General features: G+C 51.7%; 7 protein-coding genes across 7 annotated transcripts; 3 read left to right on the forward strand and 4 right to left on the reverse strand.

Annotated features, from left to right (window-relative positions):
- Nucleotides 1–439: 439 nt before the first annotated feature.
- KVR01_006142 (uncharacterized protein) lies at nt 440–1,513 on the reverse strand. Its single transcript, XM_044787214.1, has 3 exons — nt 935–1,513; nt 823–879; nt 440–760 (listed from the first exon to the last, which is right to left on the reverse strand). Exons 1-3 carry the CDS (start codon nt 1,289–1,291, stop codon nt 482–484), a joined length of 693 nt encoding a protein of 230 aa, XP_044644945.1. The 5' UTR covers nt 1,292–1,513; the 3' UTR covers nt 440–481.
- Nucleotides 1,514–2,092: 579 nt separating this feature from the next.
- Nucleotides 2,093–3,273, reverse strand: KVR01_006359 (uncharacterized protein; the record flags this gene model as incomplete). The annotated part of the gene is made up of 4 exons (XM_044782080.1): nt 2,093–2,352; nt 2,435–2,714; nt 2,836–3,086; nt 3,237–3,273. 4 exons carry the CDS (start codon nt 3,271–3,273, stop codon nt 2,093–2,095), a joined length of 828 nt encoding a protein of 275 aa, XP_044645162.1.
- A 723-nt stretch (nt 3,274–3,996) lies between these two features.
- On the reverse strand, nt 3,997–5,749 carry KVR01_006183 (uncharacterized protein; the record flags this gene model as incomplete). Its single annotated transcript, XM_044786948.1, has 4 exons — nt 3,997–4,159; nt 4,224–4,603; nt 4,709–5,115; nt 5,278–5,749. 4 exons carry the CDS (start codon nt 5,747–5,749, stop codon nt 3,997–3,999), a joined length of 1,422 nt encoding a protein of 473 aa, XP_044644986.1.
- Nucleotides 5,750–7,120: 1,371 nt separating this feature from the next.
- On the forward strand, nt 7,121–9,348 carry KVR01_005984 (uncharacterized protein). The gene is made up of 2 exons (XM_044792430.1): nt 7,121–8,435; nt 8,530–9,348. The coding sequence occupies exons 1-2, from the start codon at nt 7,501–7,503 to the stop codon at nt 8,654–8,656; spliced, it is 1,062 nt and encodes a 353-aa protein (XP_044644787.1). The 5' UTR covers nt 7,121–7,500; the 3' UTR covers nt 8,657–9,348.
- Nucleotides 9,349–9,387: 39 nt separating this feature from the next.
- KVR01_006204 (uncharacterized protein) lies at nt 9,388–11,574 on the reverse strand. Its single transcript, XM_044781659.1, has 6 exons — nt 11,113–11,574; nt 10,751–10,996; nt 10,647–10,682; nt 10,426–10,584; nt 9,975–10,354; nt 9,388–9,847 (listed from the first exon to the last, which is right to left on the reverse strand). The coding sequence occupies exons 1-6, from the start codon at nt 11,557–11,559 to the stop codon at nt 9,400–9,402; spliced, it is 1,716 nt and encodes a 571-aa protein (XP_044645007.1). The 5' UTR covers nt 11,560–11,574; the 3' UTR covers nt 9,388–9,399.
- Nucleotides 11,575–13,720: 2,146 nt separating this feature from the next.
- Nucleotides 13,721–15,833, forward strand: KVR01_005918 (uncharacterized protein). Its single transcript, XM_044793690.1, has 4 exons — nt 13,721–14,428; nt 14,500–14,619; nt 14,720–15,185; nt 15,303–15,833. Exons 1-4 carry the CDS (start codon nt 14,237–14,239, stop codon nt 15,749–15,751), a joined length of 1,227 nt encoding a protein of 408 aa, XP_044644721.1. The 5' UTR covers nt 13,721–14,236; the 3' UTR covers nt 15,752–15,833.
- A 583-nt stretch (nt 15,834–16,416) lies between these two features.
- Nucleotides 16,417–20,279, forward strand: KVR01_005965 (uncharacterized protein; the record flags this gene model as incomplete). Its single annotated transcript, XM_044786025.1, has 3 exons — nt 16,417–16,668; nt 16,725–16,775; nt 16,831–20,279. Exons 1-3 carry the CDS (start codon nt 16,497–16,499, stop codon nt 20,277–20,279), a joined length of 3,672 nt encoding a protein of 1,223 aa, XP_044644768.1. The 5' UTR covers nt 16,417–16,496.
- Nucleotides 20,280–20,314: the final 35 nt, after the last annotated feature.

The raw sequence follows: 20,314 nt of genomic DNA on the forward strand, positions 1-20,314 counted from the left end.
GGTAGCAGTGGTGTGTAAAGCTGGTGTACCAGCCGAGAATTCATCAGGGCTGGAATTATGTTTTTCTGTCATCCTCAGTACTACTTTCAGCTTCATCAAACCAGCTACAAATATTCTTGTTTTGTTTTCCAAAAATTATTTGAGCTCAACTTTCACGTCGAAGTGATGCATGATAAAAGTTCTCTGCGTCAAGCTCTGACAGGATTTGGGCGTGCGAGCAGATGAACGTCTACACGCAGCGTGAGAGTAGTGGTACGAGTAGTTATTGTAATTAAAAAGAAGCCGCTAATGATTTTGCCCACTCTCCTTTTATTTTGCCTCACCTCTTCCCATTTAAAGCATCGAGGTCTTCCCGCGTAACACTGTGCCATGTCAGAGCCCCCGCTATTTCCGATACTTCAGGATTTCGAGCATGATGTGCAAAGACATAGAACCTTTTCCCGTAATAGTTGTCATTTTGCTATCTGACAATATCCCTAGTTCAACGGCCCTGATAGTACTGGGCAAGGTCCCCAAGGTCCTCCTGTGCCTCCTGACCATTAAGTACAAAAGGCTTGCAGTCAAGCAAGACCCAAAGCATGCGACCAGGCAGTGTGCCATTGCCTGTCAAATTCCGCCATGCATGCATAGCCCCTCGGTTCACCGAGAAATCTCCCTGCCTCATGATGCGCGTCTCCCCCGAGTCCAGAGTCAGTTCAAACTCGCCTTCGATTACAACGCCGTAGTCCAGTGAGACTGCTCGGTGGAGGGGAGATTTGACCTGGAATAGTTCAGTATGATTGGTCTTTCACGTTCTATAAGGAGGGTGTGTTGCATGCTCACACCAGGGCCAAAGTCCACCATTCGAACAACAGTACCATTATGGTAGTGGAGTGGGGGCTGTCAGATATTGTCAGTTGCCAGGCAGGATGGCACAGGGACAGTTAGGGCTCACCTCGGCCTCTTTAGCCTTGACGACGTCAACATCACCTCCCATGTCCACCGGACACTCCCTGGTTGAGTAAAGGATGTTGGCAACAGCCTCATTCTCCCCCATGATGCGGTGATGGTCACCGCAATCAGTGGAAAGGAAGATGCCCTTGCCCTCGGCGTTATGGCCTGTGATGTACCGTACTGTTCGCCGAAGCCCTGCGGCTGGGAATCCATGCGTGATGTACCCCACACCTGGCCCAGGCTTTTGTTCCTCCTCTGGCCCAGTTTTGGTGGCCATTCTCACTGCCTGTGTCCTGGTCAAACGATGGGCATGCTGAAGACCTCGAGCCCCCCTGGATAGCAACCGTGTCGAATTCATTGCTTAGCTTGATCACTGTCAGTGAAGCTGAGAGTTGAGGGATGGAATGAATGACGAGCCAGATCTGAAAGGGTAGTACGTCGAGTCCAAATCGTACGCAACTTTCAAGGCTCGAGCACGTCACCAAGTCTTAGTACCAAGTCCATCGGAAGAAACTTTTTCTTTCGGAATTGTATTTTCAAGTGAGCCCTGGTTCTAGGCTCCAGCAGCTCTGCCATCAACAGATCCTACGTGTTCCTCATAGGGCCAGGTAAAATTGCCTCACTCTGACATATGCAGCTAGCAGCTATTCAAGAGGTCTGGAGTAGGCTGCAGGCAATCCCCTCTGCAAGAATTCGATCCCACTGCAACATTGAATTATCACGTTGGATCTGGGCAGTTGTGACATTGAGTGACCTGTCAGCCCTATCCCTAATCTGAGTATGGTTGCCTACTCAGATAGCTAGGCCTGGGTGAGATGCCAAGGTGCCATGGTGGTTGGTGTTGTAACGGTCCGGGGTCCACGGGTGTAAATTGCCTAATACGGAGGGGAGCATAACACGGCTATATCAAGATTACTGACTCAAGGAGGTTGGTTCTCCCAACTTGGACGAGAGAATCCTGTTGGAATATTGGGACCACGCGTCCCTGACCAGTTACATGCGTCCTCGGCCTTTTTGGATCTTGCATACAAAGTCAAACACTCCGCCAGATCCTCCCCACAGCTCGCGTATGCACCGCCATGTACCAGCATATGCAATGTGACCAACAAACATCTGACTCGAACACCTGCATGTACTCGTCCAAAATAGTACAACACAATTAGGCGCTCAAAGGACTCAGCATGGTTCCGCCGTCAAGGACCAGAGCAGAGCCGGTCATGTAACTCGATCTCGGGCTGCAGAGGAACATCACCGCATCGGCGACCTCCTCGGTAAGCGCAATGCGGCCCATCGGCACAGCAGTCCTGATGGCGTCCCCCAGCCCTGGAACCTGGTCTATCGCACGTTGTACCATGGGTGTGTTGACCCAGGAGGGGCACAGACAGTTAACCCTAATGCCGTATTTCGCGTTGTCAAGGGCTACAGATATCGGTGTGGTGAGCTCATGCGATGTCTTAGTGTACTTGTGCACTCGTAGGTTGGATGATAAAATTAGACATACCGGCATTCCTAGCCAGTCCGAGCACCGCGTGCTTGGAGGTCGTGTACTGCACCATCCGTGGCTGAGCGCCAAACGAAGCAGCCGAGCCCATCAGGACGATGGAACCGCGCGTGGCGCCGCGGCCCGGCGAGCGAGGGTCGATGTCCCTCGGAGCCTGGGATTTCATGAGTGCCGAGACGTGCTGCGTGACCCGGAAACTCCCAGTGACATTGACGTCCATGAACCGACTGAAATCGGCCGCGGAAGCCTCAGCCACCTCAAGTGCAACCTCGATACCGACCTAGGAGCCCAGAGTAAGCAAGATTGCATGCATGTATGTGTCATTCTGGCTTTCCTCGCTGCATGAGGGTGGGGGCGAAGGGTTCTAAGTTCAATATTTTGACTGTTTGGGTTGCACTCACACCAGCGCTATTGACGCAGTAGTCGACGCGTCCGAAGGCCTGCACAGCGTGCCGAACCATCAGGCTGACAGATTCCTCTGACGTTACATCGACAGCCAGGGCCTCGACAAGGAATCCGCCCGTGTGGGATGCCGCCGCCCGGCACAACTCGGACACCTCCCGCGCGGCGTTGAGGTTGACATCGGCAACCAGGACGCCCGCGCTACCCTCCTTGGCAAAGGCAATGGCACACTCCTTGCCAATGCCACTCCCTGGGTCGATACGAACCATGTCAGCACTAAATCATTGGTCCAGGATATCCAGCCGCACGAGAAAGAGACCGCGTCTGGACCTCGGACGAGGGCCGTCAAGGCTCTAGAATTGGGAATGGGCCCGGGAAGTTCGGGGTTCGTTAGACCAACCTGCACCAATCACGAGGGCAAATCCCTCGATGTTCATGACGTCCAATGTGCACAGATCGGGGTCCTCTGGCCGACAACTACGCCGGATCGTATATTGGGCTGGGTGTGGGGGCGAACAGAACCTGGTCTAGTCCAGGTTGTCTGGAGTTCTGACGCCTGGAAGCAACAACGTGAAGGCAGAATGTCCGATTTTTATAATTACTTCTACCAGGCACGCTAGGGACCAGACTCGTTCAGACTGGGGTGCCACGAAGAGGCGCCATGCCAGTGTACTCCAGACGCCTGCATACCTAGGTACTCAGTACGTACCTAACTTTACATACCTAGGCAGTACTTACATGTGGCTATATTGACAACTTGAATTGCTCCAGTGCTAGTGCTCATTGCTGTCAACAGGTCGCAAGAACTGAAATGTTGCCCATCCTCTTCCACCATGCAGGCACACTAAAGTCAGGGCAAGATGCTAGGGGTTCCTGATGCCGTCTGAATGCTGGATCACACGCTAAATCAACACTCAGTGCATTGATACAAAAAGTATAGTCCGCATACAATACGATTATGTACTCTTCAACAATTATATACCTTCCTGACGATCAAGAATTGTCTAATTACCACCAACTCTAGTGTTTGTACGATAGGGGTACTGGATTATAATATGAGAAAACCCTGTCAGGATCCCATTGAGCCTTCAGAGCAGAAAGTCGAGGAAGCTTCTCTCGACTGTACAACGCCTCCACCGGCTCGTTCCCGTGGGCGTAGTTCATGTAGCATGCAAGCCCATCGTAGCCTGCCGTCGACGCAAATGTGTCTCGAAGGACAGGCCCCTCTCTAGCAAGAGCCTCCCGCCCGGTCTGGTTGTTCCAGGTGAAAACCAAGGCGCTGCAGTAACGGAGTCAGCCCCTTTATCAGCACATGAAACCAGCCTGTGATGGAAAGACACTGAAACAAGACTTTTGCCGCATCTTAAAGGTGAGGAGAAGTGCTTACATGTGGCCCCAGGCATCTCTGTACGGATATGCTGTGCTGCTGTCGGGGATGGCCATCTGTGCTTTGTTTGAAAACGTCTCAATCTGAATCGTGCTGCCACGAGTGTCCGGAAAAGTATTGTAGATTTCCGTGAGATTATCGAACACGGTCTGGAAAGTTGGGGCCGATAAGTTGCGGAAAGTGACACCATAGTAGTCTATCGACTGGCCGGCCTGGCAGAGGGCCGCATCAAATTGGCCGAAGCCCTGAGAGGCAAGGATCTTGTTCCAAGGCACCATCGTCGTTGAGATTATGGGTGCGTTGAGGGCGTAGACCGGAGCAAGCGCCTTACGGCCCTCTTCCTCGGACCCGAAGAATACCCAGTTGCCCAACACATGGGGCTATTTGTACTGTCAGTCACCTGAGCTGCGCAGTCGACTGAACTGAATGCCCTGCAGGGTGCGAGGGGTTCGATAAGAGTAGTACAGAGGGAAGGAAGTGCTTACCGAGTTGAATGAGGTATCCCAGCCCATGGAAGTGATCTGTGCCAGGTTCGCAGGCAATGACCCGTCAACATGATAGGACTCGAGGAGTTCAAAGTACGTGGTGCTCATGTTGGGGGGCAGTATCAAGTCAACAAGCATGACCTCTCCGCGGTCCTCTGGACTGTCAGCGATACGGCGGAGCTGGTAGGTCGCCGAGGCGACGATGCCGAAGTTTTGACCAGCTCCGCGGATGGCCCAGAACAAATCTGGGTGCGAAGTGTCGGAAACATGAAGCAGACGCCCATCAGCGGTGACTAGGCGGACCGACAGTAAGGCATCGATTTGAAGGCCGTACTTGCCCGTGAAACGGCCAATGCCGCCACCGAGCGTCACGCCCAGCTGACCTGGGCACGAGCAAGTGCCTTGCTCTACAGCGCAATTCTACCTGTCAGCATTCGGCTCTGGCCCCACGCGAGGGACACGATTCCGGCTTGTAACCAGAAGGGGGAGGGGGAGCGGCCGGGGGAAGGGGAGAGGGCCGGAAGAAATAATTGAGTGCAACATTGGGCCGTCGGCGGAGAAAAACTTACGCATCTCAAAACCGGCTTCATAGATGGGATCCAGGATCTCGCCGATGGTAACACCGGCACCAATCGTCAATGTGGCCTTTTCGGAATCAATGCTGACTTCGTTGAGCTGGCTGAGGTCGATCTCTAGGCCCTGGTCCAGGGCATCGAGTGTGGTGGAGAAGCCATGACGACCACCGGTGGCCAAGAAGGGCAGCTTGTGCTTTCTCGCGAGTTGCACCGTCTTGACCAAATCGGCCTCGTTTGCCGGGCGAAAGACGCCTGCAAAGGTCGGCCCGGCGATGATGGTCCACCTCTCTGTGACCCCGTCAAAGGCCGCATCCTCGGGGAGCACCAGGACCGATTTGGGATCCCATTCGTCACAGTCTTGGCTGAAGATAGTGCTGAGGTTCGTGGCGGATGCAGCAACTTGGGAGAGCAGGAGAAACAATACGACTCTCAAGAGTGACTGTTTCATCTCATTTGGCGTGACCATGTTGGCGTTTCAAATGTACCACCAGTATGTCTCCAAGTCACAGCCAGGTATTCCTTGTGGACAAGAGCTGTAGCAGGAGACGAGAGAGGCTCCGGTGCTGTCTTTTTAGATTGATGCGAGCTGAGCCTCTCCGCCACGAGTCGAAGTCGGACAGAACTTGGGAGGTGGATCTCAGTCTCATGGAGGATTATTGATTTGGCTTAGTTCCACTAGTCTTCCCGATGCCCTACAATGCTCTCTCCCTACTGTGGTACACCCTCCTGTGGTACAGCTCGTCACATGGCCACCGATCAAGGAAACGACGTCGCAGGGTGGGTTCACTACCCCTAGCAACCAGCATCGGCCCGCCTCCAGGTGTTGTTCTTGGTAGGCCTCAAGTTGCTATACTATCAACATACATTTACTAGTACTAAATGTAGCTTAAAATAGAAGAAGTTTAAGTATGTTATTCAAATAATTAAGAAGTATAAATAAATAATTTATAACTTAAAGTTAATATTATATTATTAATACTTAAAAAGTAATATAATAGAATAGAATATTTCTATTAAATAAAATAAAAAATAAGTTTATAATTATAACTATATTTAATTTAAGTTTTAAATTATTAAAAACTGCTCTTTAAAGTAAGATAAATACTAATAATTTATATTAAATAGATGTATACTACTAGTAATTACATAGATAGGCCTATAACTAAGTGATACTAATTTGTGGGCCGATGCTAGCTGGCCCCCTGGTAAGGCACAAGCTGGCAGGTCCTGTGGTAGCTTACTGGTGGTTAATCAATACCTGAATCCTGAGGGATCTGCAAGGGTGGGGCGGCAAACTCTAGTTCAGCCCTGCGTTGGGCCGGATCTGGCACATATAACACAGGTTAGATTGCGTGGTGTAACTTGGTACCAAGACTGGACACCTTACTTGGCGCGTCTATATCAGGCTGACGCCAACTTGCTTCCCAGGGTCATATGCAACGTTCGGGCTCGGCATGGCCTGGTGCTTTTCAAGTTCTTACATTAGGTGGTGTGTTGTACCGGTACATGCATGCACTTGAGTGGGATTCTCAGGATGGCCCCCATGTGCCAACGGACAACCAACCAAACACTGCGCTGGGACTATTGATTGCGAACAAGGCTAAACAGGGGGGCAATAACACACAGTGTAAGAGTCATCTTGCATTGCGACATCACTACAACAGCAAGTCCAGGCTGCCAGATTCACATCCCGTTTACCGAGGTGGCCAGGCTATCAGCAAGGATGACCTGGACACCCAGGTAGTAAGCAGCACGACCAGGGGCATATCTGGGGCATTCAACGACTACGGAGCAAGCAACTAGGGTACCCACTAGCCGCCCGTTGGCCCTAACATTGGCCAATGCCGCTTTGGTGATTTCAGCCGCTGCAAAGCAACCCTTGGGAACATATCCATGCAGCATCGATGGCACCCCTCATCCAGCTGGAGCCCCCCGTCCAATGTTTTGTCTCATGCCAGTGTCCCTCTCTACTTCCCCTCTGACGCCCTCCAGCTCATTTTCTACCAGCAGTTGATAAATGCGGGCGGAGTTTGATGTGGCTACAAGTAGCACTAGATGAGACTGTCTTGTCTTTGAGCCTTCCAAGTTGATTACTTACACAGTAATAAGCATTCGTTCACTCGTTAAGTCCCTCTTGACAGCTCAAGCCAGAGTCGAGTTACTAGTCCCTGTGTTTAGTCTCCTCCACTAGCTCCGCAACAGGATCCAACACGCAAGATGGCCACGTCTAAGTACGACTACACGCCAGAAAAGTTCGCCACATTCCCACAGTGGCTGCGGCGGCAGCTGTTCGAGCACCCCCGCCCGGTGACAGGTGTCGACCTGGCAGGCAAGACAGTCATCGTCACAGGCGCGAACCAGGGCATCGGCTTCGAGATTGCCAGCCAGCTCCTCGTCCTCAACGTCGGCAAGCTCATCATCGCCGCCCGCGATGTAGCCAAGGGCCAGGAGGCGGCCGACAAGCTGGCAGCCCAGCACAAGGGCAAGGGCGGCAACAACTCGGCCGTCGAGGTCTGGCCGCTCGACCTGCTCAACTACGACAGCGTCACGGCATTCGCCGCGCGTGCGGGCCAGCTGGAGCACCTCGACATCGCCATCCTCAACGCCGGCATCTACCGGATCAAGATGACCATCAACCCCTCCACCGGCAACGAGGAGGACATCCAGACCAACTTCCTCTCCACCTTCCTGCTCGCCATCCTGCTGCTGCCCACCCTCCAGGCCAAGAAGCGCTCACCCACCGAGCCCGGCCGCCTGACCATCGTGTCGTCTGACACGGCCGGCATGACGCACTTCGTCGAGCGCGACGCTGACCCGCTGCTGGCCGCTCTCAAGGACACGAGCGGCAAGTGGAAGTGGGACATGCAGGAGCGCTACGGCACCTCCAAGCTGCTGGGCCAGATGTTCCTCGCCGAGCTGGCCACCCGCGTCCCGCCCTCCGAGGTCATCATCAACGCCGGGTCGCCGGGGCTCTGCTCTGGCTCGGGCCTCGCCCGTGACGCCGCCGGAACCTTCCTCCGCTTCCCCCTTGCCGTCTACTTTGGCCTGCTCGGCCGCAAACCTGGAGTTGGTGCCCACGTCATCCTCGACGCCGCACTCAAGAAGGGCGAGGACTCGCACGGCGAGGTTATCGAGTTTGACAAGATAAGGCCGTAAGTCTTACCTCCATGCCCATGACATGTAGTCACCACGCTTCCCCAATATCTACGCGCCTGCTGGCTAACATTTTGGAATCCCCTATCGTAGACGCGGCCCGTTTGCATACTCGGAGAAGGCTCCAGCCGTCACTCAGCGGCTATGGAAAGAGACCATGGCCGAGCTTTCCTTCGCCAATGCCGAGGCCATTGTCCAGAGCTTTGGCTCTAAGAAGTAATGTTGTGTCCGCAATGGATCTGATTTGGCATGTAGGATGCCTGTGTGAACACTGGCCGGGCCGCGCAGATTTATGTGCAGGTGTACTACACGAGCATATTCCGTACAACCTTTGCAACCATTTAATCCGTATTAGTACTCAATGTTACTTCTCTCCCCTGCTCGAACCTTTTCTCTTCGTCCAATGCGTCTCTTTTCTCATTTGCCCTGTTCTCACACTGCACCTACGTACTTTGCAACCATTTCACGCGGTCTTCTACTGCTAGATTAAATATGTAGTAACAGGGTAACGAATGTCCACTTTCAAGGCCCAGTCAAATTGATCGAGACCCTCAACGGAATTCATGCACAAGCTCTTTCTTAGGTTCATATCTTCTTCGTCATTGCTCGTCGTCCTTCATCGCACCAAAGGTCATGGTCAAGTTTCCATGGTTATCGCGGGACTCAAGCCGGGCTGCGACACAAGTTCATGCACTTGGTAAATGAGACTCTTGTCTTTCTATTCCCAAGTAACAAGCACTCTAGACTCTGCACCAGTATAGAAGACGCCGACTCCGAACGAGTGGCCGCGTGATACTATTGATACAATTGGGTACGAGTGAAATCAGGCCTCTCCAGTGCTCTAGAGCTTCCTCCAATTCGCTCATCGCGATTAGACTTTCAAGAGCATGTAACTTGCCTCATGTAACAGACACGAATTTAAAGCCCGATGCCCACCCCCCCCCCCCAACCCCATACTGTAGCTCAGACAACCTGAGGCGAGGTCTGAGGCACCGCCTTCCATTGCAGGTCCCCGTCCAAATTCTTCTCGGCTTCCTGCTGCCAGTAGTCCCTGATTTGCTGCGCCCTGTCGGCAGATCTTGGCTTGATATCTGCGGGAAAGGGCTTTGGCATGACGAAGAGGCCGAACTGCAGGTCCTCCATGTCCGGGACGATCTCGAGCCCCGTGGCCGGGTCCACGGCGCGGTTGAAGTCGAGTCCCCACAGCAGGCGCGAGATCACCAGGAACAGCGACTGGTCGACCAGGTTCATGGCTAGGCACATCCGGCGGCCGAAGCCGAAGCCGAAGTGGTCTCGCTTGTTGACGACCTCGTTGGCTGCCGACTCGGACGAGGTCGAGTCATCGTCGGCCCACCGCGCTGGGTCGAACTTGCGTGGGTCCTTGTAACGCTTTGGGTCGTTGTGAAGGGCCCTAGGGAGGGAGTCTTTGTTAGAAAGGCAAACCACTGCAGCCCATGAGAAATCCTGAAATTTCTGGTGACGAAAGCAGCCGGGGGAAGAGACGTAATCAGACAGGGATAGGAACAGTGGCGTCTCACCAGACATTGTAGATAACGGCTGTGTGCTTCGGAATCCTGCATCCGGCATACTCATCGTCGGCATCGGCTGAGTGAGGCACGCCCAAGATGGTGGCTGGCATCCACCGCAAACTCTCCTTGATGCAGCCGCGAATGTACTTGAGGTCTTTCCAGTCTTCAATGCACGGGATACGGTCGCCACACACGCGGTCGATCTCGGCCTGGGCGGTCTTGGCCACATCGGGGAAAATGACCATGGCCTGCGTAAACCCAGTGATAGTAGCTAGTGTGGTCTCCGCCGCGGCCTGAAGGAGCGAGCCTGAGTAGTAGGCCATGAGGTCGGGAGATACTTGGTCTTGTTCTTTCCTCTGCACCTCGATGAACATGGACGTTGCACAGGGCTGGCGTACTGGTAGTCAGCAATAGAAGCAGGAATATGTTTGAACGTTGGAACATTTGGGATTCGCCATACCTCCGCCGTGCCGGAGCGCAGTTTTCTCTCGACGTCCTGATACAGGCCCACCAGCAGAGCCTTTTCATCCTGGTGAAGCTTCGCCGCATGCTTGCGCGCAGGTAAGAAGAAATCTGGAAGACGTCTCAATATTGGGAACATGTTGAGCAGATGCGCGGTCTATATTGCTGTTAGTTATCGATGGTTGGAATTCTAACTTGGGCGTACGTAATGCCACTTACCTGGGTGCCAGAAACTCTGGAAAACTCTTGAAGGTGCTAAGTGACGAGCCATTTCAAATCAGCAAGACCTCAAATGTATAATGTGGACCACCGTGATGACGCACGTAAAAGATCTTTGCCACCAGCGGGTGGTCATGGGTTGGTGTCCGGAATCCATATGTGATCTGAGTGGCGAAGGAGAGTGAGAATCGCTGTAGGTGGATCATGAAATCCTCTGGCTTCTCCAAAAGACCTTGGAGCAATGCCGCACTCTCTAGGTACTGGTATGACAGGTACGTTGTTTTGACGACGCTCTCGGCCAAAACTTTCCGTCCAAGCGTCCGTGCAAGCTTGAGGTGCCATGAATACTTCTATCAATGCCGAAGTCCAGTCAGCCAGTCTGCACGTTCATATCGGGCCAGGGGAGCTGTAAAGGTTCCCAGGACATCATGGGGGCTGAAGTGACTGGTTGAGATGAGGACCATACCATGAAGATCACCCGGAGACTTCCACTAAGAACGTTGTGTGCCATGTAATGGTCTGGACGGGACGAGAAGTTGCTGCCACGCTTGACAAGAAGATCCCTGATCTTCTGCTCATCCGAGACCACAATTACGGGCTGATTGGGCCCCATCATCAGCGTGTACATGGAGCCATACTCTTTGGCCCATTCTGTCATCTGTTTGTGTCCTGTCTCCAAGCTCAACTGATGGATATTACCCAGTACGGGCAGCGTTGGTGGCCCTGGAGGCAGACCCTTTGGCGGCCGGCCAAGTTGTCTGATGCGGTGCACCAGCAGGTAAAGGCCTGCACAAAGGGCTAAGGGGATAAGGAGGTTCAGTCCAGGCATCGTAACCAATACACGTGTTCCAATATGAGATGACGATAGAAGTGAGACAGTTAGGTGACTAGTAGCAGCAGATGGATAATCCATTTCGCGATACAGTCCTTTGCTATATTTCAACCACCTAGGTATCTGACCAAGTTCATTTCCAAGGTTAGGATTCTGATCACGCAAAATAAGACCGTACCTGGGCTCCGACCTCATGGCAGCCGCTGTCACCGTCGGAGCCTCGGAAAGGACAATATCTCCAGCAGCACCGAAAGCAACCTGTCTACAGTCGAATGGCCACAGCCGTCGGCATCGTACGGTCCAGACTCGCGCACAAGGGTCAGTGTCTAACTTTAGAAACTCGTCTGGTAGCCGAAAAGTCCTATGACATGAATGTACTTTGCTGGTCTGCCTGTGGTCTTCAAGTACCTAGGTACATTGCTGCTAGAGTGGTGAAATGGACCCCAATATCGACGTTGGTCGTGTGAGAGTACCACTGCAAAGCCACTTCCTTCCGGCCGTAGTGCCATATGTGGATGGTGGCTACTAATAAAGGTGCAGCGCTAAATCAGGCCGAAAGTGAGGTTGGTGAGAACGGGTGAGCGACCACAATGAGACAGGGAACCTTGGAACCTTGAAGGCTTGCAGTTGGGATCCTTGAATATTGCCTTAGCCCCAGTTTGCCCACACCTCCAACTCGCCGGGTGCGCGGCGTGGCTGCGAATGATCTGGGAATCCCACACACCTCTTCATAGACACACTAACGGTCCAGATCCCACTGGCATATTGAGTCCTTATTCGTAATATGCAACGTTGGAAGAGGAGTGGCGCTATTGATTACAAGCAGACTGCCACCCATCAACCCCTGGAGCCCTTCGAGTCCTACCGTACCTAGGTACACGGCCTTGGCAGTTCGTTCCTATACTGTACGCCACGTTGGCATCCTTGCGCTATGGGATATACTTCTATTGATGGCTAAAGATCCCCCTAGGGCCAGAGTAAGCGACTTTTGTTATAGGAGTACGTGAGTTCTAAGATTCTCTATTTACTTTATTATAAGGTTAACCTAGAACACATTCTCTTTTAAAATAATTTTATACCTTTTTTAAATTTTAATAAGTTTAAGATTTAAAATAAAAGGTTTAGTTTTAAGTCTAATTATTTAATATAAATAATTTCTTTTTTATAAATTTATAATAACTACTTTTTTTTAATAATTATTTTATTATAAAGCTATTTATTCCTTATATAAAAGTAAGTATATAGTTATTATATTACGGTATAAGCTATTTAATATTAGATTTTAAGTTATAAAATAACTTAAAATTATAATTATTTAATTAGAGCGTCTTTAAGTAGTATTATATAAATTTATCTTATTTTATACTTTAATTTTATAATATTAATACTATATTAATCTCTAATCTTTATTTATTATAAACTTTTAATAGATTATTTATAAATCCTTTACTTAGTAATAAACTATTATTAATATTATATTATTATAAAAATAAATTATCTTTTTTAAAATATTAAGTATTATATATTTATCCTTATATAAAGGCGGTATATATATTTTCTTTATATAAGGATTAGAAATAAAAACACCTTATAAAAGGGAAATAATTTAAAGTTAAAGTAACACAATAGTAGTATTAATAGTATTAATAGTAATAAATCTTACATTCCTATTTACAGGCGGAAAGACTAGATTTCATTGGTCCATAAGGTTGCATTTCTCTACAGGCAAAGTCCCTATGTACCCAATATTAGTAATTGATCCCTGAGGCCTGAGGGTAGTAGGAACTATTAAACTCTATGCTACCCTAGTCTTCTTGGCCTGCTATAAGTGCAGGCTATTAAGACCGGGTAAGGTGGATGTACAGATACATGCGGGTAAGACGATACAAGACGTTGGATGCCTGCTGCAGGTGTTGTGTGCGACCAGACTGCTGTTTGGCGACTAGTGCTGACATCCATGCAGGCTATCCACCTTACCAAGAACTTCTCTCATATCGTACTGCATTTCAGCATCCTTTGATTAGATCCTGCGGATGCTCAAATATCTCCGGAGCACAAGATCTGCTGTGCTGCGACTAGCGCTGACATTCATACAGTGAGTCCACCTTACCAAGAAGTTCTCCCATGTCGTACTGCATTGCAGTATCCTTGATCTGATCCTCTGGATGGACAAAAATCCCCGGAACACAAGATCCGCTGTGCTGATTGGCGATTTGCCCCCACGAGGGATCACTTGGACGGAGTGTGCTCCCGATGTAGGTAGGCATCGCTCCCATCGCTCAATCCTGTCTTCATCGCCGCCCTGAATCAACACCAACCGGCAATAGAAGGCTACTTTCAGCCGCACCGCACGACATCGGCGGTGGGAGAGAATTAGTCGCGCCCAGTTGGGGAAGCCGGGCAAGCACTCTAACAATACCACCCAGAGCCCGTGGGCGCCAAATGCTGGCCATTCCTGGGGATCCTCTGCCCGACCATGACACCCTCTACCATCGATGCTAGTCAGTGGCTGCATATGGCCGCGGCCAGAGTCCATTCGGGTCAACTGCGGCGGCGTGTGGTTGGATACAAAGGTGCTGGAGCAGACGAGTTGCGTCAGGACTGAGGCATTCACACAATGGTCACGAGTAGACTAAGTAGTTTAGAAGCCGTTCTATCCCATCAGGCTGGACTTTGAAGCAGTTGTGCCCCCTCTGTTGACTCTCGCCGGCTCTCATCCCTTTTCGTTGGTTTTTCGAACATCGTTCACTGGCACGAGATGGCTGCTCCAATCGATCCCTCGATTCTTACCCCCGAGTACCTGGCGGCTGATGAGGGGCCCGAAGTACTGAGAACAATCACCGCCATGGCTGCCATCTCAACTCTCTTCTTCGGCCTCCGCATTGTGGTTCGGCTTCGGCGCTCCGGTTTTGGCATAGGCGCCGACGACTGGTTCTTATTTGCTGCAGTTGTACGTACGCCCCAGTGTGTCCTATCTCGAGCGACCAAAGCCGCTGACGCAAACATTCTTCTTGTCTTCAGTGCTTCAACTGGGCCCTTTACGGCTTCGGCACCCACCTGATCGTACTCCATGGTGGTCTCGGGAGGCACTTGCCTGTCGTTCTGATGGAGGATCCGCACATGTTTGAGAGCACACTACTCGTGAGAAAACCCCTGTGTTTGGAGCTCTTGCTTGCCCTTTCTTTTGTTTGTGGGGTGATTGAATCGCTCTGGACTCGTGCTGAACATGGCATGTCCACAGGGCCTCTACATAGGCGGGTTCGTCTATCCGTCCGTGATTGCATGCATCAAGGCCAGTGTTCTTTGCATGTACTTCCGCATATTCCCGACCAAATTCATCAAATGGGGCTTGATCGGTCTGGGAGGCTTCACGGCAGCCTGGTGGCTCACCGTCGTTCTGGTGACTATTTTCCAGTGCACGCCCATCCACGCTGCCTGGGAGCTCGCTCTCCAGCCCGCGGTCAATCCCAACTCCAAGTGCATCAACAACAACGGCTTCTTCATTGGAAACGCCGTGCCAAATATCGTCACCGACCTGTGCATTATGGTGCTTCCCCTGCACGAGGTGTACAAGCTGCATATTAGTAGATCGCAAAAGATCGCCCTGAGCGGCGTTTTCATGCTGGGTGCCCTGGTTATAGTGGCCAGCATCATCAAGCTGAACGTGACTGTTCAGCTGTTCAGTGAGGCTCACGCTGACTACACGTGTAAGTCCCTTCCTGAGGCTTTGCGGGTGTCCTTTGGCTACCCCTTGCGGAGAAGGTCTTCCCTAGACTCGGTCTCTGTGATGGTTGTCGGTGACAAAGCTAATGTTATATGTCTAGACCGCCTTAAAGACTTCATCATCTGGACTATGGTCGAGACGGGAGTGGGCATCATCTCTGCCTCACTGCCGCCGCTGCGGCCGCTCCTCACTGCAACTCTGCGCACTGTTGGACTTTCCCGCGACTCCTCCAAAAACCCGAGTGGCAAGTCAGACCGTATGACGATTGGTGGTGGTGGGAGTGGCAAGAAGTCGTATAAGAGTACCGGCAGTACCGAGACCAGCACTCTCGTTGCTGTCACCAGGACCGACGATACTGAGATGGCTCGGGGCCCTTTCAAGCAGATTCACGATCAGCACGACTACGAGCTCAGCCCTTCACCCAACCAGTGGCCAAGGGTGTATCGCTCTGGAATAAATACTGCGGTTGTTGACCGGGAGCACGCTACTATTAATGGGTATAGCCTTCCTCTGGACTCCGTCGGGGCTGTCCCCGCGCCGGTAAGGTAGTCGAGGTAATTCGGTTTGTTGTCATTTACTCTCCGTGGCAGGAACTGTGGGCTTCTCATGTTTTGGCTTCCACCCTGTTCGCCCAGTCGTGTATAAATAGATGTGTTAAAAATACCTGGTTATTGTGTCCATAATAGCTTTTGAACGCTCGCCGCCGCGGCGGAAATCACTCGCATTGCCTTACAAGGTTTGCAACGACCTGGCATCCCCAGGAATCCAGCACGATGAAGGTCACATCATGCAGCCATTCCATCACAAATGAAAATTTTCAACTCAAATATATGCGATTTCATGTACTTCCTTCACGAGGCTGAGGCAATGCGCTCACAAACATTTGGTGTTCAAAGTTGTCTTTGAACCGTTATTGGCATCGTGTTCCTTTTTAACGCGCTCTTAGGCGTTCACTGCTGCCCAGGCGCATGAAGATGCTAACCTGGGCACATACAATTGGTATGTATGGAGATTAGAAGCAAAGCTACCTTAATTCGACAACAACCTGAATAATTCAAGATGTGTTGAATGGTCTTTATCCATGAACACATTGGCATGCTGCTGTATGCGATACCTCAGGGTTAGGGTACATTTTACCAACGTGTGCCCCGCAGTTGAACCTGCAGTGCCAGCCCAACCTGGCGGTTCACTCGTCATTGCAGGCTCCATGAAAACTGTTCTATGGTTGTAACCAAGGCAAAGCTAAAGATCGGCAACCCATACAATCACTAGATGAACTGAGGTGACATCGGAGATGCTGACACCCACGGTACTTCGAGTTGTCCGTCCGTTCTTTGCGGTTGGTGGCGCACCTGCAGTGTCGCTCACACAAAACGTGCCCCAAGGCGTAGACGCCAACATTCTCCTGCTTGCATCCGGAGATGTCCGAGACATACTGTTCACAGCACACCATGAGAAGGGACTTCGTGAGTTCTATGCTGCACTTTTCAGTCACCCATGGCACGAGCTGACTGCGCCACAGCGACCAGGAACCTGGACATCACGTCGTGCGATGTTGAGGAGGCCATAATCGGTATGTTCATACAAGACCTTCTGCTGATATTCGCGCGATTACTGACTGATCTAAGCTCGAAATGCGCTGTTCCTCAGTTTGCTGTTCGCTCAGCGTGAGCGAGTGAAGCCCCAGCTACTTTGGAATGTATACTATCACCTTCTTCTAGACGAAGAGTCGGCTGAAGTTCTCAAAGCACATCTTGCCGCCTTGCTGACTGCCTCTGTCTCGCTCAAAGATTGGAGGGAGAGCGATTATGGAGGCAGATTCCACTTTGGAAACGCATCGACCCTCTCTTCTGTTCGCTGTATCTGGCATAAGTACGCAGAGTGTCTCGAAAATAGGGGCCAGGATCAGTACAGAGCCGATTTCGAGGCTGCTTTCCAGCACTCGAAGAGCCACAGAGATGAGATCTTTGGAAGCGAGGAGATCATTTCAGGGAGTATGCGGGCGGCTTCGCCTCTTGGAATCGAGGTCAACGAAGCGATGAGAGCTTCTTTAAATTCGTGGTGGGAAAAGGGAACGACAGGCCGAGTGTCCGCGGACACGAATATCCCAAATCCTCTCTTCGCAGCGACTTTGTCAGAGCATTTTGTCCTTTCCCCCCTCTCAAACCCGATTCTGGGCTACCACCTAGCAACGGCGAGTGTGCAACTCAAAGAGACTGCAGGGGACCAATCTGACGACGAGCACAACAATCTTTCTGAACTCGCCTTTGCTGCAGCTGCGCAGGAGCAGTTCGCGGAATGGTCTCAGGCATTCTTCGAGATGTCACAGAGACACCTGACTTTGCGGTTCATCGCAGCAGATGGTCTGTCAACGTGTATTACCCTCCAGCACTATCTCGAAACGGGCCAACTGTCAGCGGGCGTTTATCGACGCCAGCTTGCTATGGATCACCTTGAACTCGATCTTGATGAAGATGGACCGCATGCAGTGGCTCCGAAGCAATTCGATATCATTGATACATCTGATCTAGCAGAATCCTTGGGAGCGTTGAATATCTTGATTGCTGGTGCACCGCTATTGAAGCCAGCTCCGTGGGCTACGCTATACACCGAGGCCAACCAGGGTGGCACAGAGGGCGAAAAGGCGAAATTTGATGAGATTTTCTGCGGGCAAACCAGAACCATCGCAACTCTCCTTGGTATCAGCCCTGTGGAGTATTGGACCAACGCGACTGCAATCTCGAATGTGGACGAATACAGACTGGGTGTCTCTGCGGTCAAGTCGAAATCCGACCGTCAAAATGTCCACTGGCGCTTTGCTTGGAAGTCCCTCGAGAACCTGTCTCATCCAAACAGCCAATTGCCGCGGCTCAGAGTGAAGGAAGACACCGTTGCAGCCCTCATACAAAAGATCCACCGAGCCATGTTTGCTGACGAGGATATTTCTGGTTCCGTGAGCCTCCCAGCCAGCCAACAGAGCAGCAGGCTCCAACACGATACCTACCCCTATCGCCACCCGGGGGCTTTCGTTGCTTTCATTCGAAGGCTTCTAGAACGTGTTGATACAGATGAGAAAGAGATTTTCCAGAATGCCCTCGCTGAGATCACGCAAGACTCGAGTCTGAAGTCTGGCTCGAAATACTCAGAGGCGATTTCTTTGGAAATGTCAAGGCAGGGCTTGCTTACATTGCCAGAAGCTGGCCAAAATGTGTCCCAAGTATCTGATGGGACTTTGTTCACCAGTTGGTCTCACGTTCCTGATTCTGTTGCCGTTACGATGTTGATTCCTGCGGAAATTTGGAAGAAGCTTTCCCAGGAAGCCCTCGTGAACAAGCTCGCCTTTGTCGTCGAGGGAAGTTTGAGGCTGGTCCAAGGGGATGAAACCATCTGGCACCAAGTCTTTCCCGATGTCCAGGTCACTTTTGGCACAGTCTCATCTAGGGGCGATCGACAGAACAAAGATTTTGTCCTGGCCGTGGACGAGGACCTTTCGTCTTGGTCTGGGGGCTCTGATCTGGTTGCCTCATTCTTAGTGCCCTCAAACGCTCTCCAGGTGGACCCGAGTAGCACCAAAGTCTCTCTTTGTCTGCAAAATGGGGTTTCAGAAGCCTTATTATTCAACAAGCTCCAATTTGGAGACACTACGACGGGTGACACGATGAATATCTACGAGACGGATCTGAATGACAATAGTCACGTCTACATCACAAGGCATCGGCCAGGCCTGGACGAGGTTTCACTGTACAGAAATTCTGCGACCGTAGCCGCGCCTGCAATTTCACAGGATTGCATGACTTCCTTTACCGCAGATCTTGACGAATCTGGCAGCATCATCACTATCACAGGCCGCCTGGAAATATCAGCGCCGGATGGAAAGAGGTTACTCTCTGAAAAGGCAGTTGTCGATGTCCGGAAGATCTCGCCTTTCATGTTCGAAATAGTCCTCGGGGAAAGGGAAGCGGTCTATCAGTTGTGCTTCCCAGTTCCGGTAGTCAAGGATGGAAGCACGATGAGAGTCGCAAGAACATCCGCCTATGTTGAGGTTGTAGCACCCTTGGCCGATCCAGCGACTTCTCAAACTCTAGATGACTTCATTTTTCCAAGTGTTTTGGCAGACTCGGACCTCACTCCGCGGCTAGACCAGACAATCCCAGTACCCCTCAACATTCCGCACGTCAACCTCCACAACTTACCCGTACTCGACGTCACCGACAAGTCCCGTGTGGGCTTCCTTACGACCTTGACATCCTTCACGTTTTCGGCCCGAGAACGAAAACTCCGTGAAGAAGCGGACAGCACCGGCCTGGCGACGTCTGCACGAATGAACTTCAAAGAATCCATCTTTACCATGTTCATGCTCGCATCTGGGCTCCAGGGCGGGCAGACAGGACTGTTCGCGATCCACCATCCAGAAAAAGGAGGCGTCCACATGCTGATTTTCGTCTCTGCGTTCCGTATGGACGGCGCAAATGCCACCGTGGTTCTCGACGCGGCAGTCATCCCGTTCACGGTGGAGCTCATCAAGAGTGGGAAGCTCGAGTCCTTTCTGCTCATCCTACGGGAGCTGGACGCCTGCACAATTACCGTCAACGACGAGGAGCTCGTCCTCTGGAAGAAGGTGCTGCCGGCCCTGGCTGAGCGCTGCAGAGATTGGACCCACACGCCCGAGTGTGAGTATGCCAGGCCCGGCGCGACCGTCCCCCTCAGCACCGAGATGGGGAAGCAGGTGCTGTGCAGCTGCGGCACGGGGAAGCTGCCCGAAAACTTCCTCGGTCTTCCTGAGTGGGATGTTGCCTCACAGTTTGCGACCCGCATAGCGATCAGTCCGACATATGCTGTCCCGTTTGTCGAGGATATTGTTGACGACAGTGTGGTGGGGGCCTCGTCCGGTTCCGGGATGAGCGTGCAGGGCGACGAGACCCTTCGGTGTAGGAACTGTGGGACTGTGGAGGCCAAGGATGGTGGCCCGCTCAAGAAGTGCATGCGTTGCCTGAAGGTGAGGTACTGTTCTGCTGAGTGCCAGAAGAAGGATTGGAAGAAGCATAGGATGGAGTGCGGTGAGGGACGAGCCATGTGAGTGGAGTTGATGGTGTCAACTGGTCGCCATCAAGT

Source organism: Diaporthe batatas (genome assembly GCF_019321695.1).
Source record: "Diaporthe batatas strain CRI 302-4 chromosome Unknown Contig00006, whole genome shotgun sequence".
In the NCBI taxonomy this organism is placed as follows: domain Eukaryota; kingdom Fungi; phylum Ascomycota; class Sordariomycetes; order Diaporthales; family Diaporthaceae; genus Diaporthe; species Diaporthe batatas.